This window comes from Pocillopora damicornis, chromosome 3, assembly GCF_964200805.1.
Source record: "Pocillopora damicornis chromosome 3, jaPocDami1.2, whole genome shotgun sequence".
Taxonomy (NCBI): domain Eukaryota; kingdom Metazoa; phylum Cnidaria; class Anthozoa; order Scleractinia; family Pocilloporidae; genus Pocillopora; species Pocillopora damicornis.
Window position 1 is genome coordinate 24,351,063 of NC_142672.1, and position 27,521 is coordinate 24,378,583.

At 37.9% G+C, this 27,521-nt stretch overlaps 1 protein-coding gene and 1 non-coding gene across 4 annotated transcripts; one reads left to right on the plus strand and one right to left on the minus strand.

Moving 5' to 3' along the window:
- Positions 1 to 195: 195 nt before the first annotated feature.
- Positions 196 to 6,783, minus strand: LOC149048972 (uncharacterized). 3 transcript variants are annotated; one of them, XR_016184585.1, is made up of 7 exons: positions 6,383 to 6,783; positions 3,405 to 3,537; positions 3,148 to 3,320; positions 2,280 to 2,418; positions 1,734 to 1,802; positions 718 to 1,302; positions 196 to 513 (listed from the first exon to the last, which is right to left on the minus strand). XR_016184585.1 is itself a non-coding variant. In XM_089198933.1 (6 exons), the coding sequence occupies exons 1-6, from the start codon at positions 6,533 to 6,535 to the stop codon at positions 986 to 988; spliced, it is 984 nt and encodes a 327-aa protein (XP_089055059.1). In that variant the 5' UTR covers positions 6,536 to 6,783; the 3' UTR covers positions 196 to 985. The 3 variants fall into 3 exon arrangements, 1 of the variants encoding a protein (XP_089055059.1); XR_016184586.1 differs by lacking the exon at positions 1,734 to 1,802 and having other exon boundaries at positions 6,383 to 6,782; XM_089198933.1 differs by having other exon boundaries at positions 196 to 1,302.
- Positions 6,784 to 26,919: 20,136 nt separating this feature from the next.
- Positions 26,920 to 26,992, plus strand: Trnat-ggu (transfer RNA threonine (anticodon GGU)). The gene has a single exon. It is a non-coding gene; the product is annotated as a tRNA-Thr (tRNA).
- Positions 26,993 to 27,521: the final 529 nt, after the last annotated feature.

Consider the following 27,521-nt stretch of genomic DNA (forward strand, 5'->3'; position numbering starts at 1 on the left):
TCTGCCGAGTTAATTCCCCCCGTTTGTACGTTTCCGGCAAGTTCAGTTTAGAGTGCGTGGAAACTTATCATCAAACTTGTTAGGAAACTATGCGATAAACATCGGATATGCCATGCTCGATGGACAGTGCTTTTTCCTTTTATTGCCAAGAAATTAACCAAATAAACATAGAAAAAGCAAACAAACACACAAACAAAAAATAAAAATTAAGAGATTTATTTGCCAAAACCACGTTACAATTTATTGTGCACAGTTCCAAAAGGTTATGGCGCCTTCACAGGGAGGTCAGCCTGAAGAAGTAAACTTCAGCAAGTCGAGTGAAAATAGGTTGCCGGCTCTAAAGGCCATTCATAAAACCACCGACAAAAATCGATTCTCCGTCATAGAATGCACCATTCAACCACAAAGTTTCCCGGATTCACTGTGCGCCCATGAATGTGTGTTCGTGGTGGAAGAACAAAAACCACACGTGTTTCTCAGGCCGTGCTTGGTAATAGCATTCCAAATTAGTATCTGCGTAAAAAGGGTTACAAAGTAAATAACGTTGGTGTTAAATACTTAGGAGACCAAATAGTACACTAGTCTTTCATTCCAGCATGATCACTTTGTTTCATGGAAATTCCTAATTCCTTTTCACACGTAATAAGCCCGTCACTTTGAGTGGTAAACACGCTTAACACTGAACTTTACAAAATCAGAGATAAAAAACTTGCTCACCTTTGGAAACGATAAAACCAGCAGCAGAGGAAGTGCTGCGTTGAGATTAGGAAGGAGTACCAAGAACAATGGATGCGCGGGAAGTACAGTGGTCAACACTCACTGTGGCTCTGGTTGCAGATGACTGATAAACACTTAAAGAACTTGTGTGTGATGAGGTTGTGTCAAAGTGAAGGAAGAATGTATGGTATGTTGTGTAAATTTCATCTTTTCGACTGAGGTGTTTTGTAAGTTCAATCAGTAGTTAGTTTGTTGTGAGTTGGTATTGTTACGGTTGTGAATAGCAGTTAACAGGAGGTCGACGAATTAACAAGGGAAGGAGTGGGCGTAGGAGAAGTTGATGTGTGAGTGGTGGCTGAAGGGGTCGTGGAACTATCCATGGAGGGTACAGGCAAAGAAATACCAAAGCTCCAGTCATGACGGGCGAGCCACAGCTTCGTCGCTGGCCGCTTCCGTAAAGAGACGGTTTACGCGGAATAACACCAATCTCTTTCTTTAAATCCAAGGGAAGGTTATTAAATAAAATTCCCAATTGCTGTATCTTAGCGTAAGGCATTTTACTTCCTCTGTTTCCGACAAGTTCACCTACAAAAGACAAAGACAGAGATTGACTGGAAAAAAAAACGAGGCTAAAAGTCACTCCTTGTTGCCTTGAATATGACACTTATAAAGAAATCATAGCCATAGATAAAGGGAATTACCACATCAATACATTAAAAGCAGAAATAAAATTTATATTGGGAAAGAAGACTGACTTTTTTTCGTATTGCAACAAATCACGAGAAAAGGCAGAAGCTGAGTGTAAAACAGCTATTGACCCCTTAAATGCTTCAAATAGTAGTTTATGGAGATGTAGTTTTCAATCATGGGTCAACTGAAACTGAATGCGGCCATTTTAGTGGAAAGAGAAAACAAATATATTTTTCAATAATTTGGAGGAACATCAGCTAGATCTTCGAAGACCTTAATCCGCACGTGCATGGATAAAGGCAAATATATGCTATAAAAACGCATACTGTATTTGAAGTTGAACACTTCTTGTAGATGTTTTACTGACACGTCTTGCTTTTCCACCAGGGAATTACCTATAAAGTAAGGACCTATTTTCACTGGAAATATTATGCTTTCTTTTCTAAGTTCTTAAGAAACGAGATGCTTGGTATAATAAGTTGTTGATCTAAGCATCAATGTAGTGAATTTCATTGGGATTCATTCATTGTTTTAATATATTGAGATTATATTGATATTTAAGAACATAGATGTACACTTAGAGTAACAGAAATTGAGTACCGGGACTACTGCTCTCAATAACCTTTTTTTGAGGTTCTGTTTATGTTTTGAGTGAGGGAATGAAATGCAAATTGGAATTAACAGGTAATTGGTTTTACTAATTGTTTTTCTTTTTTTCATCAACTCATGTATGGAAAAATCCAATTCACAAATTCTCAAGCGCAAAAATTTGCAGAAAGATTTCAACATTACAAGTAAAATTAGAATGAGCTTCTGAAAGTATATATCAAGAGTAAAGTGCTAATTAATGCATATCTACAGTCAGTACTCACAGTGTAATCTACTTGCAAATGTTTCCATGATGTTTGTTTTTAAAAGGCTGTCACCAATCCCAGCTGAACCTTGGTAACAAACACCATCATAAGCACATAACATCAGTGCATGACCACCAAGTGTTTCCAGTTCTGCAACCTGTGTAAAACATTGATAAGGATTGGTAACAATTAGAAGAACCAAATAAGTGTGATAACATATATACTCATTACTTAAACAATGTCAGTTTGTTTAGTGCTGGATTAAAGTTGTATCCCATGATGGGAGTGCATGGTGACAAACATTTAATTACATGAAAATTACTGAGCTTGCATACTTAGAAAGTTGTGTAAATCAAGGAAAAGAAAAAACCTAAAAAGTAAGATATTTAAAACAGGTAATTATGAGTAAGTTTAAGAATAACTTTCATTGTTTATTAAGAGCTTGCTGAGACACCTGGTGACCAACTGTAAAATTACAAGAAAGGGGAAAATTTTTGGCATATCTTAAATTACAATCCACACAGATAAATATCATAATTTTATTTGACAACAGTCAATCTATCAGTAATATAAATGTAACAATAAGAAAACTGATAAATTAATGCTGATAGATTAAAATCAATGTCAAACAGAAAAATTCAATACGAAATGCTTGTTTGCTATTATAGCACAATTTAAGACCAGTTTACAAATTAAACAAAATCATAAGGTCAGTAAATGTATTGGGTATATCATTTCAAGAACTTGTCAATCCAGTCTTTATACAGCTTGGTGAGTTGAACTTGGTCATTTATAAACCACAAAGTTCACATCACAAAATGTGATAAATATCATTGTAAGTTTGTAATAATGATGATGATAATGACTATGATTATTACTAGCTGACCTGTTTCATGATGTTGCCAATTATCTTCTTGGCTTGTTTATCAGCTGAGGGTAGTGACACAGCTGACCCTAAATCTGTTGCCACCTTTTTGTAGGCATCTCTATCTGAGGCAGACAAGTTCCTCCACTTTTCTCCGATGGTGCGAAAGACCTCTGCACTTCCACCAGTTTGTTCTGTGGAATAAAAGGACATGATGCATTTTTCAACTTAAAAGGTAAGATGTAAAGCACAAATTTAGCTAGATCAAGAATGACTACCTTTGTGGAGAAACTCCCTTGTGAAAGCATTAAAGCCACTTTGTTTCCTCACTAGTTTCTTTTCTGTCCTCTTGTGTCCATCAAGCACTCTGGAACCACTACTACACTTCGCATTGTGGTTGTTTATCCAGTGCTGACCAGAAAAAAAAGTAATGTTTCACACTAAAAGAAAAAACCAAGAAAACTAAAATTCTAACTGGTTTAGCAGTTTGACAAACAAGAAAACTTTGAACTAACTGTCACTGACAACTCACATGCAGTCACAGCTACTTTAGGGCTGACACTCAAAAAGTCAACTTTGAAACACTTTATGATAGTAAATTCATATTATCAACTCAGTAAATAAAACAGAATTTTCTTGCTATATTTCCCCACAAATGCAGCACCACAGGTTCTTTAGAAACTTTCTCTCTTTATTCAATTGGAAAAATATATTTTCCAATTACTTTATCACATTAATATGACTTAAAACAGTTAGATGACATTGTACAGTAGCTAAAAAGGCTATTGAAAAAAGGAAACTGTTATTATATGCTCTAATTTGCAAAGTCTGGGAGGAGAGGTCTGTGCATGCAGTCCCATAAAATTAAAGTTCTGAGCTTCTTCAAGATCTCTTTAAAAGTATTTCTTTTTGTATCTATATTGTGTGGTACAAATATCACATCAATTTTGTCTATCTTAAAATACTGAAAAAGATGCAAAATAACAAATAAAAACAAATTGAAAGATAGAGAGACACAGAGAGAGGAGAGGGAGGGAGAGAGAGAGGGGAAAAAAGCAATAGCAAATGAATAAAAAACATGTAAATCTAAAGCACCCCAATGACTTTTGTTTCATTTGCTAGTTGCTGGCTCGAATAACATTTGAAAGTTATCAGAAGTCAACTGCGAATATGACCTTCTGCATTAACATCCTCGTATGTAGTACCTTATTCAAAACACTTAGTTCAATTGGGTTTTACTGTATTAATATATAAGACAAAACTTCTGTAGGTAACACATAAGGTGCAAAGAAGGGGAAATACTACAGCATGGCCTGACCAAAAACCCCCTTAACACAAACTAAAACCAATATGTACACCTGAAAACAAACTAAAAGGATCCAAAGTAATCTTAAACCATTTGAAACCATATAAACCCATCTTAAATCATTTGACCCATGTAAAAAAAATTGGCAACCATCTTGAATCTACTAAAACCATTCAGAACCATCTTAAACTATTTGGGACCATTTATAACCTCAAAACATCTAGAATGATCTGTAACCATTTGAAACCATCTGGAAGCATCTGTATCCATCTACAATCGACTCAAGCCATCTACAACCAACTCAAACCATCTACAACCACCTCAAACCATCTGCAACTAACTCAAACCATCCACAACCAACTAAAACCTGATCTACAACTGATTCAGACCATCTACAACCACCTAAACCATCTAAAGCCATGTACAGGCAACTGAAACCATCTTAAAACTATCCTACGGGCCTGTTTACATGAAGGTTGGGGGACTCCACCTGGGTGAGGTAACCTGCCTATCCATATAATCTCTTACTTTATCTTGATCATGTTTACAGGATAGGCAGGGTGACCTGCTTAAGAGAATGTCTCCCTACAGGGATGGCAATTTGCCTTGTAAAACTCCCAAGGTGGGTCAATGTATCTTGCTGGGGTTGCTAGAGTTCCTGAGGTTGTAAGATTGTACATTAACACAGGCTATTTCTCAACCACAGGTAGGCAGGTTACCTCAACTACCAAGGGTCCCCCACCTTTATGTAACCAGGCCCTAAACCATCTTAAACCATCTACAAGCAAACCATCTTAAACCATCTAAAACTACCTCAGTGCAACCATCTAAAACCACCTCTGCACAACCAACTAAAACTACCTAATTGCAACCATCTAAAAACCACCTCAGTACAACTACCTAAAACTACCTTAGTACAACCATCTAAAAACCAACTCAGTACAACCACCTAAAACTACCTTAGTACAACCATCTAAAACCACCTCAGTACAACCACCAAAAACTACCTCAGTGCAACCATCTAAAACCACCAAAAATCAAAGAAATATTATCTCAGCTCGAGATGGAGATAGTAGGCTGGTTTAAGAGGCCAGCTGTAGATGAATGATTCAGACTATCATTGTGCTCGACAAATAGGAGTTACAAAGGCCATCATTGTTCCTATAATTTCCTTATGGAAAACTAAATTACAGTCGATCTCATTTTTTAATTGATAACTTGAGTCAAAGAGGACAAAATTGCACAAATGTATCAACAAATGTCTAACAATGGCACCCAGTTAATTACATTTTCATGTGAAGTAAGAGAACTTTCATTCAGTACAAGAAAGCGGTACGAAACGTGTGAAGGGGTCCCAAAAATTGAAATTGATTACAGAGGTCTCCAGAGGAGCAAACTATCAATGCGGTAACCGGAGAACTCTCTTTGTCGATCGTAGGTAGTTTTAGATGGTTTTACGTGGTTTAAGATGGTTTGTCTGTTTTCAGGTGGTTTCAGGTAGTTTAAAATGCTTTTAGGTGGTTTAAGATCGTTTTTGTGGTTTCTCGTAGTTCCATGTTATTTCTATTTAGATGGAGAGAAAGTACAACACATGCTTCATTTAATTTCTTCCGACATCAAACGGCTTTCACATCATTTGTGAAAGGCTATAGCTATGGACAACGCAGAATTAGGAATAAACTGGCCGGCGAAAACCTTACACTGTAACTTCATATAAAGCCTGTGTGTAATAAAATTAGAAAAATGCTCGAAAGATGTCCTCAGATCGCAATTAAATCAACGTGGTTTGTAACAGAATAGGTCAAAAGATCAGAAAAATTAAATTACACTAACTTCAAATGGCCTGAAACTCCTAACAACATTCATACATGAAATTTAGTACAGGAAATTAATTATCCTGGTGCCTAGGATAAAATGAATGTTAATCAAGGCCGTGAGAGCTTAAACTACCTTCACTTGGTCTTCCGAAATGCCGACTCTCGTGGCACATGCACGAATTTTGTCGCACATCGCTTCCTTGGTGGAAGTCATTCCCTCGTTGAAAAACGTGGTCAGCACTTCCTTTTGTTCTTCAGAATAAACTAATCGGGACTGCCTTTCCATTGTAAAGTAAAAAGGTCAGACGCGCAATAACCTAATGATCCACGTTGTGCAGGGATACAAAGACCAAGCAATGGGGTCAGCGAAGCGTGCTGAGCAGGCAGGGCGCTAATATTTAATCCCATACGTCACAGGTTCACGATAGGTAAATAGGCCCTACTTTGACCGCTTGTATGCGTTAATTTGATACTAATTAAATCCGCATATAAGCGGTTAATTACGAGCGAATCGGGTTTTGGTGGATGAATCTAAATGCTGACCTTTCTGAAGGAGCTTAGACACCAGGCTCAATCAGGTAACCAAGCCTTCTGATGATTTGTTAACAATTCTATACTCACCTCCCCCGACTGGTTGAAGTGCAATTGGATGGGGACAGGGAAGGCAACATTTTTGTTACTTGCGCGAGAAAAAACAAATGAGAAGTTATCTATTAACCCTATTTTTTTTTTTAATGTTCGCGTGAATGAACATTACCTTATCTCGCTGCGCTCCGTTCAAATACGAATCTTCTGCCTTTGGCTAAAATACGCTTTCTTCGTGAATTCTAAACTCTACTCACGGTCAAATGGAACCGAAGGGAATTTCAAACCTAGAAAATACTTGCTTCTGAATAGTGTCTTAGCTCTGCTCTCGGTGACGTTTTTCCGAAGGACTCGCTAGATTGCAGAACAATCGCAAGAAGTGCACCTCGTCGAGTACAGGTCTTGAAAATGTATTCAATGTTAAAAGAAATCCTAGCAGGCAAACAAAATTAACCTTTCGGTGAACTACGTAATTGAACCAAGTCCTTTTTTTTAACGGACCACAAAATTCGTCGTAAAAGTAGTAATCCGCTTATTTATTCTTGACATTAAGCTTATTTCGACTTAATAAAGCAATTGGTATCAATCATATGAAAATACGTATTTGACAACCTGATGATCTTGTTAGAACGTCATAGGAAGTTGTACCTTCAAAGAAGCTACGTGTAAAATCTGTAAGGCCTTTTCACTGTTTATAGCGGTAAATTTATATTCACCGTGGAAGCTTTGCACGTCTTAGTTATTTGCTTGATTATTTTTTGACGCTGTGTTGAGCATCCATCTGAAGTGTGCGTGACTGAGTGTTCAGGGTGCAAAGAGTGAAAACGGTACGCAAACCTAATAATTTTGACCCCTTCACCCCTCCCTGCTCCACCCTCTACAAAAATGAGTAGTTTCTGGACCATATTGACTTGAAATTTTACACTTGGTAATTCCTAAATTGACTGATGCCTCACACTAGGGCAGAGAGTTTAAAGTCCTCACAGTTTCATGCCTCAAGGCTTGCTGGTTTGGCAGTCAGTGGAAAAATAATGAAAGAAATACATTCAGTTGGATTTAAATAATTATAATTAAGATTTAAATATCAATTCCAACTGAGCAATGACTCACGATACAGAAAACAAGACATTGATTGCATTATATTAGGTGGCTTGATCCAAATGAGCCAAGAAAGCTTTTTTTTTTGTTTTGTTTTGTACCTAATCATAAAAAGCCCCATATTCTGTAGTAGTAAGTCATGGAGTGAAATTCAGTACTTTAACTATATTCAATAGACCTTACTGCAGTTTTCAAGACCACCTTGATGGGTTGGTGGGTAGGCATGACCTTGCAGTATTTGTACGAGAATTCAATGTCAAATAATTTTTGTGAAAAATTCTGTTATGATAAAAATATCAGAAATATGGCAAACGTAAGCAACAGTTGTAAACGTTACAGGAAAAGAATTCTTCTGTAAAAGAATTTTCTTGTTGCAAACTAAAATTTCCTGAAAAAAATTACAGACAATGCAAGGAAAATCTATTACCAACCAAAAAGGCAAATTAAAGGACAGGTACAGCCATAGCCACTATGAAGTAAGCATCCCTACCACTCCCAAAATGCATTATCAGTTGCCTCAGATGTCCAGGCAGTCCAGGCAGTCCAGGGAACAATGTAAACATTGACTCAGTTTTGTGTAATCAGATTAATTGTTGCTAAGTGCATTATTTCATGACAACGTACTTCAACAAGTTAGGTAAACATATAGTATATACCACAAAAGCAAATTATTTCTGGTGTTATCGCTAATTGAGATATCAGATCAAGAAAGTATAAGGTTATTAATAAAGAGTTAAATTTCAGCTGTAAGCTTTTCGAGTTATTGATTTGACAATTTACTGTACGTTGTAAAATTACAAAAGGAAACACTAAATTTAGGTTTTAAAACACTAAAAAACTTACTTACTTACCTTTCAGTCTCAAAAAGTTTTCCTCTTTACTGCTTTAAAAATTTGAGCTTGTGTTTACTACTCGCCGAAGTTCCTTGTATTCTCTAGTGTGACAAAAAAGGTCACGCAAGCAAGAAAAGGCTTGGGCACAAATTCAGTAGGCTTGGCTACTGAGTTGAGCCTGGTTTCTAAGCTCCTTCAGAATGGGTCAGCATTGGTCAGCATTAGATTCCATCCACCAAAACCACCTCGGTCGAGAGGGACTGAGATGGAATATTTAATGACTTGCAAAACATAACCGAAGATTCTCGGAAATCCGCAAGTGATGTAGCCGAACATCAAAAGCTGTAAATCCCATGATTCTTGAGGAACAAACAGAAACAGCATAGCGAGAATTTTAAGTCGCGAACCATTGATGGTAGACATGCAGATAATTTAGGATACGTAAATTCTGTTGATGAGGCGCTTAAACTTATTGCGGAATTTGAAACAGGATTGACGACGAAGTTTTCTTTCTTTAAAGCTGTCAAAGGTTTCGGGAACATATATTTATATATATTTGATATAGCTCTTAAGCATTACAAAGCTTTGCTATCGCTATTGTGCATTCTCACTAGTTTGTCTAGTTCAAGTCCTCTGGCATGGCTTGGATGATACCACAATCGTGGAATCATTCGGGTTAATTTAATGCTTACACCTCCTTCCTCGGACAGAAGTCACAAAATACTGGGGGAAGATACATGAGATATTTAGGGAGCAAAAATTCGTTTTTTACTGGTGTGCCTTTCCTAATTTTGGGAAGGAAAGTGTTCAATTGCCAGCACGGCATAGATTGAACAGCTGGAGAGAAAAGGAAACGATTTTTCAGAAGTGTTGATTGAACTCATATCTTTTACTGCTTTAATAAACAATGGAGGCTTCGGAGAGGGAGTCAGTGGCATTTGGAAAGGCACCAAGAATAATTATATATATGGTTTGTAGCTTGCTGCGTGACGTGCGTGACGAAAAAAAAGTATCATGATTTCCGGTTGTCAACTCCGCTTAACTTTTGAATTAGCGAAGTATAACCTGAAAATAGTTTGGCTTTACAACACGATTGTTTTTGGCAAGTTACAAAACGTAAACATAATTTTTCTTAGTGCTTTTCCGAATGCCACCAATGCTTTCCCGATACCTCCATTGTTTAATACAACAGTGAAAGATATATGTGCCATCAACACTTTTGAAAAATTGCTTCACATCTTAAGTAAACTGTTAACATTTCGGCTTTTCATCACTATTGTTTTCTGCAACTACAACTGATATGTCTAATATGAATTATTAAATTTGTTTCCCCGCTGACCAATCGTATTTCGGTCATTTCTTCCTCCCCCGCTCGTCGCCCGTGATGTAGTAATTCCCAAAAAGGTCTATTTGCGTAGTTTTGATATGAAGACGTCCCCGCATAGGGCCGCCATTTTTGTGTGGGATTTCCCACATTTTGTCAAGGCCCGCGAAATTTATTTATTTATTTATTTGTGGTTTCTATTTGGCGTTCAGTGAGCCGTGAAGACTGGATTCCTGTAGGCGTTTTTTCATAGTGTATTATACGGCGGCCATTTCTCTTCTCAGTCGTTGGGTTTTGGAGAACTTATTCGGAATTTCATATTTTTTTCTTGGGAATTTTTATTTCCAAGGTAAGAATAAGTCATTTCATATTTTCACGGGTTCTTTGCGTGCTTTAACTTTTCAATTTTGTTGTGGGAGCTTCACGATTAAGCTCTCGCGAAAGGCGATTACGTTTGTGCACCTGGTTTGTGTTCTTTCTTACATAATCTGAGGCGTTTGTTTCGTTATTTCTTCAGGTGTTTATAACAGAAGATTTTTTCACGCAAGCCAACACGCTGAAACGCGGCTTGTGTTCAGTGCGGGTTGCACAGGAGCTTTTACGCTTTCACAAGCCAACATTTATCGGCTTGGACCTTCGGTGCGGGTTGTGCCAGATTGAAAGGAGTCATTGTACTCTCGCGAGCCAACATTTGTCGGCTTGAATATATTTGTGTGGGTTGCACTTCAAAAAGTCTCAGAGTGTCTCAAAGTGTCTCACGAGTGTCTCAAAATGTCTCACGAGTGTCTCAAAATGTCTCACGGGTGTCTCAAAGTGTCACAAACTGAAAGAAACTATTGTTTGCCTTGAACTGTCAAGAGTGTGATAAGAATACATGAAAGTCATATATTTGTACTGCGGAAAATACATTTTAAGCAAATGAAGATCATCGCAGTATATACTCAACTTAAGCAGTTGAGAAATAAGGCCTGAAAAAAATTCAGGCCTGAACGGGAATCGAACCCATGACCTCTGCGAATACCGGTGCAGCGCTCTAACCAACTGAGCTATCAAGCCAACTGGGAGCTGGTCAATTGTGAGTTCTTTATATACCCGTAGATGGAGAAGGTGTGATAAGAATACATGAAAGTCATATATTTGTACTGCGGAAAAATTTCAAGACTGTGTGTTCTGTAGTTTATTTTTGTCTTTTGTAAATGGTTGTTAAACTGGACAACTCTAGGAAATGCTGCTTATTCATTTGGTACCAGAACAGGCCTTTTAAAATTAAGTCTGAAGTCATCTTTCTAAGAGTTGTCCAGTTTAACAACCATTTACAAAAGACAAAAATAAACTATATATATATATATATAGTATATACTCAACTTAAGCAGTTGAGAAATAAGGCCTGAAAAAAAATTCAGGCAGCTCCTTTAGCATCTTGGCTAATTTCTAACTGCAACCTTTATTGACAACCCTGCATTAAACAATTATTCCACCGTTAAGTCTGCAACCCCTCCTCCACCCCCCCCTTCCCCTCAACCTTTCTTTTTTTTCTCCCTACCTTCCATTTGCAATTTTACAGCAACAAATTAAGCATTCTTGATCATCAACTGTTTTACCTTGTTTTCTGAAAACAACTAATTCTCAGAAACTTTCACTGTCATTAATTTTTGTTGTCCTTTACCTTTTTTGAAACAGGTCAAACAGTTTACCACGCACTGCGGACCTATTCCAACACGATTTCTAACTGCGTGAAAATATTTAATTAAATTTCATTGTCGAAGTTAATTCGTCTTTGTTTTACTATAAATTCATTACGCTAGGTTTAAAGATTTGCGAATGTCAAGCATTTCCCACATTTTATAATGTAGTGTTGTTACTGTATGGATAAGTTTTAATACGAATAAAATTAATACGAATGCTCCCAAAACTAGCATGAAATTATTCCGAACTAATACGTTACCAACTCCTAAGATGCTTTATACATTAGTAAGTACCTGTTTTGTGCTATCGCAAAAGCCGTTGCACTGACTTGGCAAGCTTTCTTTTCATTGATGATGTTTCCCACATTCGCTCTCTCTGCAATTACACAATATGTCTTTACTGCTTTGTTTCATGCTGCCACTTTTGATCTAATTTGGATTATTCACGCCTGTCAGAACAATGATGCTAGCCAATGTCTGGCCACAGATCAATGCAACTTTTGATCATCCACAAAACATTGTCTTTGTTCATTTGCTGGAAATTGTCACAAATTGTTCGAAGTTGTACACAAGTGATTGACATAAGCGGGGCAAGGCTGATCATTTGATTGACGGTTCAGTGCACCGTTGTGTAACTTACAATTTCAGTCAAGGCAAATTTAGCACCAATGCTCCTTTCAAGTTTTTTTTTTTGGGAGGGGGGCGGGGGCGGGGCGGGGCGGGGGGCTTTCTGGGCATCGAAAAGGATTTTCTCGTATTTTGGGGAGCTCGGAACAACCCGTTAAAATGTCTCTGCCTTTGAGGGTAGGTGGGGGGGGGGGGGGTCGAAAAGAAATTACAAAGAAATGCTATTTTTTTTGGTGTGCTTAACAAATGCAGTTCCAAAAAAGGAAGGTATTGGGAAAATTTTACGTTTTAAAAATAGCAGAAATGCTGCTACTCTTAAACAATTTAACCGTCGAGTATAATGCGAACTCTCGAGTAGTTAAAGAACTGAAGTCAGCCTGTTAGGAGTTCTTCTGTAGTTCTTTGTTGTATTTTTTAATTTCAATTAACAAATAGAGAAGCCTTGACTGTGCTCTGTTCTGTTATAAAGCACTTAGGAAGCGGCTAGAGCACGAAAGAAGTGTAGGGAGAAACACGAGACGTAGTCGAGTGCTTCTTCCCACTTCTTGAGTGCTCTAGCCGCTTCCTAAGTGCTTTATAACAGAACAGAGCACAGTCAAGGCTTCTCTATTTGTTTTATAATAAAGAATCCGTTAAATTACAAAACAAACTTTATTTCCAAAGCGAACAAGAATGTCGTCAGCATGATCTATACTCTCATAAAGCACGCTACAATAAGCCAATCAGAATCCTTGTTAGAATAGTTCAAATAATCTGATTGGCTGTACAAGACCAAAGCTGTCAAAAGTGTCAAACCATCAAAGTTCACATTCTACGATAGTTTACAAACTAAAATAGTTCGGCAAGTCAAATTTAACACTTTTGCCTGAAGCTTTTACGTCTCTTATACAAAATCTTGAAGTGAAATGTTCAGTAAACTTCAGCCGAATTATGGCTCATAAAAACACGCGAATTTTTTCCACATGACAAGGTAGAAAACAAGCTGTTCAAGGTGAGTGTTTTTTGAATGAACGACAGCCGAATTCACCGGAACATGAAGATCGCTCGTGATGACAACGTCGCAAAACCCGGCTGCAGTGACTGATGTGAATTGCCACTCAACGTATCGGAAAGGATGTCAGAGCAAGCTCTTATTTTTTCACTCGAAGGGCGGCCGATGTAGTTCCTGAGGCTGGCTTTACTGTGATGACCGGAGATCGCCATGATGAGCGAGCCGCGATGAACTTCAGCATGATCATATTCGCTCAGACACCGTCATGATTAGTATGAATTTTAATTATTATGCCAGTTTGGTTATGTTTTTCATCATTTCTGTTTTGTTCTGTTTTGTTTTTGAACACTGAACTTTATATACTATACGAGTGTTAGCTGTGTTTGATTTTTATTACCGTACGTAAGCTTGCAATCTAACCGAGCGTGAAAATCTTTAAAACTCGGAATGTTTATTTTGTTTTTCCTTTGAGGATTTTCGTATCTGTTCACGTTTTAATAACGTAAATTACGGCGCCTGGTATGTTTACAAACCTTTGTTTGATTCTTCTGTTGCTACTTGCCGGCTCGCTTCAGTTCCGAAATTTCTCTTTCAATTATCGGAAAAAAGTTAAAAAGAAGTCCCGGAAAAGATCGAACACAGTACAATTGGCATATGGCGTGACAGCTGTAGCTCAGCCTGCAGGTCTATGCTCTATACTCTCATAGAGCACGCTCTTTCAACCAATGAAAGCGCGTGTTATATCCGAACTTTATTTTATAATAAAGTTCGGATATAACACGTACTTCTTTCTAGCTTTTCTTTCGTTAATAAAAGTGAAATTTCGGAACAAGCAAGCAAAGGTTTGCAAAAATGCCAGGCGCAGTAATTTACGTTACTGTAAGGTGAGCAGAGACAAAAATCCTCAGAGATAAAACAAGATAGACAGTCCGAGTTTTTTTAACGGTCTTCACGCTCAGTTAGATTGCGAGTTTACGTACGGTAATAAAAATCAAACACAGCTAACACTTGTATAGTATATAAAGTTTCGATTTGAAATTAAAAAAAAAACAGGAATTATGAAAAATATAACCTGGCATAACTGTTAAAATTCATACTAATCATGACGGTGTCAGAGCGACTTAAGGTCTATCGCGGCTAGCTAATCATGGCGATCTTCAGTCATCGCAGTGGAGCAAGCCTCAGGAACTAAATCGACTACCCTTCGAGTGAAAAAATAAGAGCTTGTCCTGATTACCTTTCCGATGTGTTGAGTGGAAGGCCAGATCAGTCACTGCAACCGAGTTTTACGGCGCTGTCATTCCGAGCGATCTTTTTGTCTTAGTGAATTCGGCTGTTGTTCATTCATAATACACTCGCCTTGAACAGTTTGTTTTCTACTTGTAATGTGAAACAACTTGCGTTTTTTTTGTGAGCCACGATTGGGCCGAATTTCACTGAACATTTCACTTTCAGATCCTGTATTAGAAACTAAAACACTTCAGGCAAAAGTGTTAAATTCGACATGCCGAGCTATTTTAGTTTGTAAACTATTGCAGAATTTGAACTTTGATGGTTTTTGAACTTTGATGGTTTGACATTTTTGACAGCTTTAGTCTTGTACAGCCAATCAGATTATTTGAACCATTCTAATGCTGACGACACTGTTGTTCGCTTTGGAAATAAGATTTGTTTTGAAAATTGAAAGTAATTCTTGAGGAATTTAACGGATTCTTTATTATAAAACAAATAGAGAAGCCTTGACTATGCTCTGTTCTGTTGTAAAGCACTTAGGAAGCGTCTCGTGTTTCCCCCTACACTTCTTTCGTGCTCTAGCCGCTTCCTGCGTGCTTTACAACAGAACAGAGCACAGTCAAGGCTTCTCTATTTGTTAAATAAAGTTGGTTATTTGAACTCGGATGCAAAGAAACTTGTTTCGTTCATGTTTACGCAACACTCGGTTCCCAGTCGTGCGGTTTCAGTCGTGTTTTTATGTCATGAGAATTTGTAAGTTTTAAAACTTAAAATTGTCCATTTCAACTTTGCGACTAAACGATCCTCATTTCACTTACGTTGCTTCTTCCGCCAAACTAAATAAACGTTTGAGTTTGAAAACAATTCTCTCTCACTGAGGTCTCTCACTGACCTCATTAGCAGTAAGGAGGGGGTATCATAAATTCGTGGACGGATGGGTCGTACCTGGTACACTTTCACTCGAAATGCGAGCGCTAAAGATAAATATTGCGCACAGTGACCACGGCGCGAGTAAGTTGAATAACTCTCAACACTAAATGAATAATAATCGTAATTCGCACGGGAAGAAAGCTAAAACAAAGCCATGAACGAAATGTAATATTCGGGGACTTGCACAAATTGCATTTAAATCACGACCATCCTGAAATACTCCAGGATACCAAAAAAAACAACAACAAGCAAACAAACATATTAATGAAGTGAAAAATATTTCCCGCTCCAAATATTTCCAGTATTGCCGTATAAACAAATAAATAGCCTAAGCCACCAAGAGGTAATTTATTTGTTGAAGACGATGACCAAACGTTCAAAAACACGCCAAAAAGCTTCCAGGGAGGGAGGGAAAGGCATATTGCCTGATAAAAGTATAAGTTAATACCCCAGATCCCTCCTGTGAATCTGTATCAAATAATTCCTGCACAAAAATTACTATTCAGACTGTTGATTCCAGGCCTAATTTCACCCCTGTAGTATAGTTGACTCACGGTGAGCAACAGGTTTGCTTCCGCTCAAAAACCCCTTGCAACCACTTTGTCAATGAAATTCCACACAAGTACGCATTGCGGACCTATTTTTTTCTTCTTGTTTCATGGATCGTATTACCTAAGTGAGCTCGAGTAGCCTATTTCCCGCGAAAAGATAGTCTAAAAACAAACCGTTCTGTGAAAAACGCCGTGACATAGGCCCAGTATGGGAGTTGAAGGCTCCAAGTGATGGGCTCCTGTCCTTACCTAATTTGCCAATTGCTTTCCAGGTATGATCTGCGAAAAACCACTTCAATTTTTCAAATTTGAAAATTCTTAGCTAAAACCGTGGCTTCCAAAATTTACTTCTCACCTTGGCTAAAAAAAATTTAGGTAGGTTCGGCCAAGTCTCTATGGTCATTGTCCCCCGTATAGTCGCTGGCAATGGCCTATAAACTAGGGGTTTAGTGTTAACGAGTAAAATCCCTCAAGAAGTCTACGACAGTTAGACGAAACGCTTCGGAGAATAAAGAAGTTTTACAACTACTGTTCGCAGAGCACTGGTCACTAGGTTAGTTTTTTATTTTTTTTCAAAAAGCTTTTTTAAAAATTGCTTAAAAAAACTATTTAAAAGTTATTGAAAAAAAATCAATAAACGCATGAGTCGGAGCTATCCCTGTCAGCGGTGAAATACAGGAATGGCTCCAGTCTCTGGTCGTCCGCCTGAACTGACTAAATGAGTTTGTCGACGGAGCTAGTCAGCAGATGACTTTGTAATCGCCGGATCATCGCTGAGCGACCTCGCCGAACAAGAAAGGCTACCTTCCCTTCCATATGTAAGCAATCATTCCTTGTTTGACACGTCGGTGTTTTCACTCGCATTGTAGTTCGTTTTTCCGCTTCGAGACACACTTTTAAACAATACTCACAAGCAAGGAGTTAAGATATAACTTATTAACTTTTACTATTTTTATCATCCAATTACAGGTCGGAGCCATTCCTGTATTTAGTCGCTAGTCTTTTCGTTATGAAAATGAAAAATGACGAATTTTTCAACAAATTCAACGTACTTGGTGAGAGACATGCAAATGTTTTTGGGAATTGTATTTATAATCAATCAGTTTCAGTCGAATAAGCACTTGTCGCCAAGCTACTCGCTGGAATGAGACAGTGACACTCCCGTTTCATTTCGCTCTTCGTTGTCTGTACGTTTCCTTGTAAAAGTAAGGTTTCTTTCGATATGTCATAAATGTGTCATAAGGGCAAACAGAAAGAACTCAAGTTTGTAGAGTTTTAGGGGGTTTCTTTAATGTACCACACTTGTGACATGACAGCCAGGACACATTACGCGATCGAAAACATATAAAATACGATGCAACAAAGGTATACAGCCCAACACTGACTTTTCTTGATGTATCCCTCTAAACCTATTTTGTCACAGCTGAAACACACATTCTCTTGGCTTCGGTGAGCCAACTCGTGAATTTGAAAGGGAATAAAACTGTTTTATGTTAAACCCTTGTTCAGGAATACAAATAACTATGGGTCACCAGACAATAACTGTTCCAAATGTGCTCGTCTGCGACAAATCTCAATGATGTATATCTTCACAATTGTTTTTTTATTTACTCACTTTCCTTCTCTTTTATGCATAAATTATGGATATTTCAATGAGAAATGTCTAATGATAGGGCGAAAATAGCAAAGGAAGACATAACCTGTCACAACAAACCTCATTTTTGTTTTGTTGGAGCATACATCATCAAAATGGTGATACAGTCAGGCATATGCCCTTTTGAAGCGAAAAATAATATATGCAGCCTTGCCAAATTTTTTTCTTCCTACAGAAAACCCGTTACCTTAAAACTTTGATACTAAGGTATGCATTTCATAAAAATTATATTTGTAGTCGTTTCTGTGATATGCTGACTGACATCTGATATGGTACAGGCTGTGCAGAATCTATGCAAAATGCCGCTGACTCTTAATGTCGATAATGATATACTTGTAAACATATGTCACATCATTTCATGATCAGTGCAGGATAATAGTCTACCCGGGTGAAATGTAAGCAACTTGTATGTATAACCTTATGTATGTATTTTCTATGGGAATCAAAGTTTTAATCTGATATTTGCTAAGGTTTATTTAATCTACGCATTTTCTCCTTGCTTGGTGCATTTTCAAAGTCTGATACCTCCATAGAAGGTTCCCAAAAGGGTTCTTTAATCCCGCGATTCTGACTAAAATTTTCTCTCAATCCCGAAATCCCTACGGTTAAAACCGGCCGATCCCAATCCTGATAATAATGTTTTTTCTCAGTCCATCACATCAACTTAAAAGGTTCTTTTCGACGGATGTGGATTTTCTCAATTGGCATTGATTCATTGGAGTCTTTGCTCACCGTAAGGCGTAAGTTTATCTCTTTTCACCGAGGCGATGATATAATTCACTTTAAGAGCCTTCAAAGGTTTACACGAGTAACGTACGCTAGTCACAGTAACGACTTCCTTTCGTTGAACTACACTCACGGAATAACGGGTTAGTGAAGACATGTCAGTATCATACTGACCTGTCTTTACTAACCCTTTGAGTCAAAGAAACGAATAACACTGTCGAGAACCAAAGGTGACGACAATCCTATAGTTCCATAACAAGGGATCAAAGAAAAATTAACTAAAAACAATTGTGCTGAAGCGAATATTTCTTCCCAAGCGCAAAACTCTCCGGAGCGGAATATCAGCGTCTAGGTCCAAGATTTAAGAGTGTGTCCACGATAGCACCAGGCAGTCGTGCTACATGCCATCTCACCGATTTCAATGAAACTTTGCCAGTTTAAAGGGTCTACCCCAAAACTAAAAAACTGGTTTCTGTTTTGGTTTTTTCCGGGGGGAGATAGGCCACCACTCGGTTTTTCTTGGTTTTCACCTAGGAAATCGCCTTAAAATAGGTAAAATGTATGAAGCTCTCACTGCGATGGTATTCAAATAATTACTCTGAGGGTTAGCACACATATTTTTTTTATCCTTAGTTAGTGTCCACCGCAAGTATCAGTCAATTTGACGGACGGCTTGTCAATCAATAGAGGCAAATAAACGACTGTGTTTTTAGACTTTTCGATTCATCCAAACATTTGACAACTTTTAGGTCAATTATCTCCCTTGCCAGAAAGCTACAAGACCAATCTTGATTCTCCTTTATAACCCATCATTTTCATCTTTGAAAATCATCAAAAAAATGTTTGGGTACTACCACATTTTTGTCTTGGATGCCTTTTAAAATCTGCGACTGTGACAAGTTTCTCTCAACTACACCTGTCACGCAAATCTTGTTCTAGGCGGTCTCTTGACCAAATAACCTACATTTTGTAGCTCCCTATACAAGATGGTTGATCAAGAAAAGGTAAAAGATGTGAAAAACTTTCGAGATTTTTGGTAGGAATGGAAAATTTTACGTTTAGTGAGATGCATGTAGGCGAAAAATCGATGGGAAAATCGTAGCGTTTCTATTTTCTGTCATTTATTAATTTTGAAGATTTGCTAAAAAAATTAGGAAATAGGGCTCTTGTACAGAAAAACACGTTCATTGGTCTATAATTTGATTGTTTATTATCATCGATGCTTATTTTAGGAGATTTTAAAGTCACACGCTGCGTGTTGGTTGACATTATTACAAGTTCCGGTGTGCTACAACTTCGATTTTTACAAATCTCCAAAGTAATGAACGACATAAGAAAGAAACGCTACCTCGTGAATAATAACAACGAGTGAATAAAAATCGTTCAAGCAAATATCCATGGTGTAATGTTTTTATTTCATACGTACTACGAGATTTTTTCTTACTGGAAGCCGTACGCTTGTTGCCCTCCACTGTGAAGTATTATCGTTCATGTCTACGATTGGACGAACGATGTATTTTCAATCATTCGCTCAGTATGTATGAAATAAATTACGGTACTTTCAATGTTGGTTTTGAGAATCAGATACCGTATCAACACTTTTTTGAGCATAAATCTTTCCAAATCATGAAAAATTATTATTTGTTATCAGAACGATTGTCTGCCGCAATCCTCAACCCATAACAAAACGCCTACGATCTATTTTTTTTTGTGAAAGAGCGTTTCCTGTCCATGTAAAACGTTTGAAGGACTACCCTTCTGATCCCCTAACTCGATCAGCTAGGAGGTCGTTCAGTTTAAAAGTTCCATTTTCTTAAAAGCAACTGAAGTGGTTACTTAAACAATTTTTTAAGGGTTTTAAGTAATTCAAGAATTAAATAATATTTATAAACTTCCATAGTTACAAAAGTGCCCTAAAAGTTACCAAGGTCAGGTGCCCTTAAAAGTTACCAAAGTGCCCTGCACAGTTACAAAAGTGTCTGTTACGTTACAGAAGTGCCCTTTTGTGTTACAAAAGTGCCTGAAAAAAGATACAAAAGTGCCCTTTACTCTAGCTCTCCCCTCTCTCCCCCTTCTCTCCCTCTCTTTCCTTCTCTCCCTCTCTTTCCCTCTTTCCTCTTGAAATATTTGCTTTGACTAAATGCAAATAATAACAGTCCAAATGTCTCCGAAAGGACTGTAATAGTATTAGTAAAAAAGGATTTACTACATTACTTAACACACACGCCACTTGCGTAGCACACGATTCGGCAAGACCTCTTCGTCAATTCTCTCTCTCTCTCTCTCTCTCTCTCTCTCTCTCTCTCTCTCTCTCTCTCTCTCTCTCTCTCTCTCTCTCTCTCTTATCTTTCTTTTAAATTTGATGACGTCCTCAATTTTCTCTTGTTTAATTTTTTGTCTTCATCAGATTCTCCACAGTCTATCTCGCAGATTCTTTATGGTTTTTTCATCTTGCTGCTGTTTTCATTTAACTGCATCCATGTGAGCTTGAAGGTCTCTTCGTTGTCGTAAATATTTTTCTTTCTCAGCGGTCGATCTTTCCCTCGCTTCGGATATGGCGGCTTCGGCCTGCTCTTTCTGTGTTCCCATTTGTTCTTCAACCATGCGTTTGATGTTTCTTTGATCTTCGAAGTGCTTCTCTTCTAGGCGAGTTATCTGAGATACAAAGACTTTAGGGTTATATTTTGTTATCAATTCAAAACACGACTTACTCTGGAGAAACTTGCTATAGGTTACCCTTTGACCATACAGCACCTTGTAAAACGAACGCCGAGAAACAGAAGAGGAAGAGTTTCAATGAAGTTGTTGTATTCAGAGTTTCTCCTTCGAAACACAGAGTGGAAACAAGAACCTTCCTATTTATTACCTTAATTACTTGCATTGCAGACTATAAAATAGTCACAGTAGCAAGAACTTTACTATAAATACCAAATGTACCTTTCAAAGTCTCTTCTCAGATAAATGAAGGATATTGAATTATGCTAGGATATGTACGTCTGAGTTGTACGAAAATGAAATGAAATTTTGATTCCTCTCCACTTTGTAACAAAAACATTTAATTGGTAAAGGTGATAAAATTTTATGTAAAACTATTAACTTTCCTTCGATTTCTTCTCTGTCCACCACCAAATGCAAGTTCTCATCCTACAAAAAAAAGGATGAAAATGAAAAAATAATTAAAAGAAAAAAGTTAAGTAACAATGAACATATATGAAAATGTATTTTATTGCAACAGGAAAGTTATCAGCTATAATGCAGTAAGATAAAAGAAGTATCCAGAAACCAAAAATAACTCGTTTATATTCAAATCTAGCTCGGTAATCTGGGCTCTCAATTAAGAATAAAACTGACCCTTAGCCTTTCTGTCTCTTCAGCCTTAGCTTCTCTCTCGGAGGAGATATTTTCATAATACTTTCTCCATGTTCTAATTTGAGTAAGATTTTCCTTCATCTCTTTAAAAATGTTGCTGTCAGTGTAATGAAACACGGATCAATGTCAGTATCTGAGCAACTACGCACCTCCTCCTCCATTAAAACAACATCAACCCTTACTTGTTATTAGTGGACTGTTTTTGGGTTTGTTGAGGGGTAGGTGCAGTTGCTCAGATACTGACATTGACTCTGCAACGCTTTTCACGTTACCATTTTTCACTCCTAAAACATTTCATCAACGTCCGTTTAACTAGAAAATTTTTCTTTAGTTTCGCGGCCGAGAATCATGATTAACATTGCATACTGAATATTACTTTAAATAATGGTAAAAATAAATGGTTGTTGGCCGTGGTATTTCGTTTCTTTTCTTATTGTTTTGGGCAATAAGTGTATACAGTAAGCAAACCGAACCTTTCCATAAACCGCGGGAATGGTCAGGTGAAGGAGTTAGAGGAAATAGTATGAAAGAGAAAGTTCATCGTACGCTGAACCAAAAAAAAAAAAATTACCATACCAATTCATAGATGTAAGCCAAGTTTGACATAAGCTCTTGTCGCCTTCAGCCTGTTGCCTGAAGTCGCTGTCACTGAAGTTTCTGATAAACAGACCTCAAACGCTTTCAAGAATCAAGAAGTCGTGATCATTGGGATCATGGACGTCTTGTGAGGACTGGGTTCAACCACACAACGCATAGCGTTTTCATCAGGTCACTGCACTGTTCCTCGGTCATTGTTCTCTCTTAAAAACCCCTCTAAGCTTCGTCTGAATAGTTCTAGTGACATAGAAATAATAGAATTTAGTGGTGGTACATTTACAGAGTGTTTCTTAACCCTCTAACTCCCATGAGGGACCAAGACAGAATTTCTCCTCACAATATCGATACAATATCAAGCAGACAAGTGATGAGAACAAACAAAAATATTAATTAAGGGATTATTAGTTGATCCAATACCAAATGCTCCAAACTAACATCACAAGATTTATATGACAGACAGTAAGGAGAATTGTTAATTAGATTTTGGGACTTAAAGGGTTATTCCATTGGCAGCAATGAGTTCGGAGTGATTTTTCGCGTGGAAGGAAGAGCACCGATGAACCCTGAGAAAAACCCTCAAACTCTTCCTACATGTGAGTTGAGATAAATTAGGTTCTTTTTCTTTCTCTTAAAGTGAAGTAAGGCGAAATTTTGCGTTCTTTTGAAAGTTATGAAAACATTAGGAACACAGTGTCCCATCTCGACCACCCAACTGAAAAAATAACTCTTGCATGCTACGAATGCCTATGTTCACACAAAGGTAGGTAGTACATCGTAAACCTTGCACAGGCAACGTACATTGGATCTGAATGAATCTTCACAAAAAAAAGCCTTCAAACTGATTCCTTGTTTCCTTAATAGGGAATTGAAACAAATGCTACATCCACCTCTACCTTTGCATTACATAACTCAGGCGGATATCCATTCCTATTACTCGGACCTAAAACTGCTGCTGAGTTCTCGAGCTTGTACGATTTTATAGAAAGTTTATGGTGAGAAAAAAAGTATGTTTTCGAAGACGTCTTTCAAGAGGAGCGAAACTCTCAGAGTGCCTAATGTCATTGAGTAAAGAATTCCTAGTTTTTGGTCCATGAAAAAATATATACAGAATGTATGATAAGCAATTAATAACGATTAGGGGCAGACAAAATCCGTATTATTAAATTCTGGAGTTTTGACGAAGTTTTACTCATTTCTCTATGGTTTTTTGTATGGTATAATTAATGATTGGTTATTTGCTTGGCTGCTTGACTAGGTCAAGGTCGCATAATAAAGTTTCTTTGCAACGATTTTCGAACACTCTCAGGAAAAATTTATAATTGACTTATAACAAAGAGCAGTGATGTATTTGAAGGAGCTGTATTGCAGTTTCTTGCTTGCAATGGACTAGCATCACCCTTGTTACTCATTGTCGCTACATGCTGAAGAAACGGGGATAGGCTCTTGCTGGGTGGGCCACTAAGCTAGACTTCAGCTTTTAGTATGATTGTAGTTTCTAGAAATTAGGAATTTGTTAAAGGCTCTAAGTTCTGTTGGTTTTTTTGTGTTTACAGGCCGAGGCTCATCGAGAATACCAAGTTGTTATCATCCAACCATTGTACCAATGCACTTGCAGATACCAAGCATATTGTTTTGTTTTTGCAGTAGTGTTTACATACCAAGAGTTACTGCTGTTGTTCGGGATTTTTTTGGCCTGGGAGACACTCAATGTCACCCTACCTGCCCTGAATGACTCAAGGTACATAGGAATGTCGGTTTATAACGTGTTCGTGTTGTCCACCATCGATGCCGTTGTGTCGCTGACATTGGAAGGATCTGCGTACTATGACGCCTCCTATGCTATTTCATCCATGTGCTTGATCATGAGTACTTCTTTGAAGACGCTGTTGGTGCTCCAAAGGTGAGAATTTTATGGTTGGAAACCTATCATTAACACATGTGATTATAAGGGTTTCTGGCTTAACTGTATTTCATTCATCATACTCTATCAAAAGGCGTGAGCAATTTTTGACTGTTTTGGGAGTTACCTTCCCTAGATAATGGTTTATTCCCAAACGGGTTTCGCAGGTTCCCTCTCACATGCTTAGAGAAAGTCGTGATAGGAATAAACTGTCGTGGCCAAAATTGCAACGTTATTTTCTCTGGTGATCTCTAAGGTAGCCTTTTCAATCCAGATTTGTAAGTACGCTTTTTTATTCACGAAGAATTGCAGTGAGGAAATGATTGGCAGAAACAAAAGTCTAAACAACGGTCAGATTTTGTCCTTTGTGACATCGTAAAGAGGAGTGTGTCTCAACAAAAAAACATACTTTAGATAGTATCAGAAATATAGGAGTTATAAAGACTCTTGCGTTTGTTGCAGAATTACCAGTTTTACACTAAGGACAAGATAACCGCCCAGAGGATCGAACTGTTAACTTAACGGTGGGGCAAAACCCACAGTTTAACTGTAAAGCAATACAAACAGACCTTAGTGTATCAGAATGTGCAGGTAGAAAAAGAATAAAACTGCTTCCTTCAAAGTTATTCATGTCTCACTGTTTTCCAGTGTTTAAAGGCTTTAACCCTTTAACTCCCATGAGTGACCAAGAGAGAACCTCTCCTTATAATATCAATACAATATCAAGCTTAGAAGGGATGAGAATAAAGGAAAATATCAATTAGGGGATTATTGGTTGATCCAATACCAAATTCTCCAAATTGACATCATAAGAGTTGTATGTCAGACAGTAAAGAGAATTACTAACGAGATCTTCGAAGTTAAAGAGTTAAGTAAAACATTGAGTGCTCGGCAATGTGCTTCTGTACTATATAACTGTACCTTTTATTCTTTGTCTGAGTGTTTCAGTTATCCAGTGAGAAAAAATAATCGAGGCTTCGTTAGGATTACGTCAGAAGGCATGAATTGCTCGTACCATGAAGGTTATGACTTTCTGCCATACATAATTAATTTTAGCCATATTCATTTGAAAAATCTCTTGATAAAGATTTTTCTCCCTGATTAAAGCAAACGAGGAAACAAGTCCCGGAGAAACGGAAAAGACATTGGCAGTGGTACTGAACCCTTATACGTGCGAAGTCGTGATCAAACGCTTAATGTGCCAGGGGCATATCGCAGCTACTAAGATTAAAGGATGTAAAGGAAAAATCTATAACTTTATCCCTTATACGGTTAAGAATATATGAAGGTCATATATTTGAACTGCGGATAAAGACATGAATGAAAGTGATCTTCGCAGTGATGTGCACTACTTAGGCAGTAGTGAAAATAAGGCCTGAAAAAAAAAATTCAGGCCTGTACGGGATTTGAACCCATGACCTCTGCGATACCGGTGCAGCGCTCTACCAACTGAGCTAACATGCCAACTGGGAGTTGGTCATGATGGTGGTTCTAAATAAACCCGTAAAGTGATGAATAGACGGTTAAGAATATATGAAGGTCATATATTTGAACTGCGGATAAAGACATGAATGAAAGTGATCTTCGCAGTGATGTGCACTACTTAGGCAGTAGTGAAAATAAGGCCTGAAAAAAAATTCAGGCCTGTACGGGATTTGAACCCATGACCTCTGCGATACCGGTGCAGCGCTTTACCAACTGAGCTAACAAGCCAACTGGGAGTTGGTCATGATGGTGGTTCTAAATAAACCCGTGAAGTGATGAATAGACGGCTAAGAATATATGAAGGTCATACATTTGAACTGCAGATAAAGACATGAATGAAAGTGATCTTCGCAGTGATGTGCACTACTTAGGCAGTAGTGAAAATAAGGCCTGAAAAAAAAAATTCAGGCCTGTACGGGATTTGAACCCATGATGTGCACTACGTAGTGCACATCACTGCGAAGATCACTTTCATTCATGTCTTTATCCGCAGTTCAAATATATGACCTTCATATATTCTTAACCGTCTATTCATCACTTCACGGGTTTATTTAGAACCACCATCATGACCAACTCCCAGTTGGCTTGTTAGCTCAGTTGGTAGAGCGCTGCACCGGTATCGCAGAGGTCATGGGTTCATATCCCGTACAGGCCTGAATTTTTTTTTTCAGGCCTTATTTTCACTACTGCCTAAGTAGTGCACATCACTGCGAAGATCACTTTCATTCATGTCTTTATCCGCAGTTCAAATATATGACCTTCATATATTCTTAACCGTCTATTCATCACTTCACGGGTTTATTTAGAACCACCATCATGACCAACTCCCAGTTGGCTTGTTAGCTCAGTTGATAGAGCGCCGCACCGGTATCGCAGAGGTCATGGGTTCAAATCCCGTACAGGCCTGAATTTTTTTTCAGGCCTTATTTTCACTACTGCCTAAGTAGTGCACATCACTGCGAAGATCACTTTCATTCATGTCTTTATCCGCAGTTCAAATATATGACCTTCATATATTCTTAACCGTCTATTCATCACTTCACGGGTTTATTTAGAACCACCATCATGACCAACTCCCAGTTGGCTTGTTAGCTCAGTTGGTAGAGCGCTGCACCGGTATTGCAGAGGTCATGGGTTCAAATCCCGTACAGGCCTGAATTTTTTTTCAGGCCTTATTTTCACTACTGCCTAAGTAGTACACATCACTGCGAAGATCACTTTCATTCATTTATCCCTTATATTGGCTAGGAAATTTTTTCTTCAATGCAAGGCAGACCCTCACAATAAAATTCAAGAGCTTCGGCTTGAAATAAAGTTCGCATTCTTTTTTTTTTTTTATCCTGTCATTTTCAGCAAAGTATGTATTCACGATAACTAACAATTGACGAAAATAAAATTTAAAAAACTTTAGTTCCATATGGACAGCTCCCCTTCCTCCTTTGATGTTGCCGACTGTGGACCTTAATTTTTCTGTCAAGTTCCATATTGTGCAATTAAGTTTCATTAAAAGCGTCTTCTGGCAAATGTCCGTGCTGCTGAAGAAGAATAGGAAGCGAAGGTCTTTAGTCCAGGAACTCAAACTATACTTAGGTCAGTATTTTTGTTGAGACTCCTGATGTGAAAGAGTGATGATACACTTAATGATACTCACCCGCATACAACGCCAACAGCCATGTGCCAACGT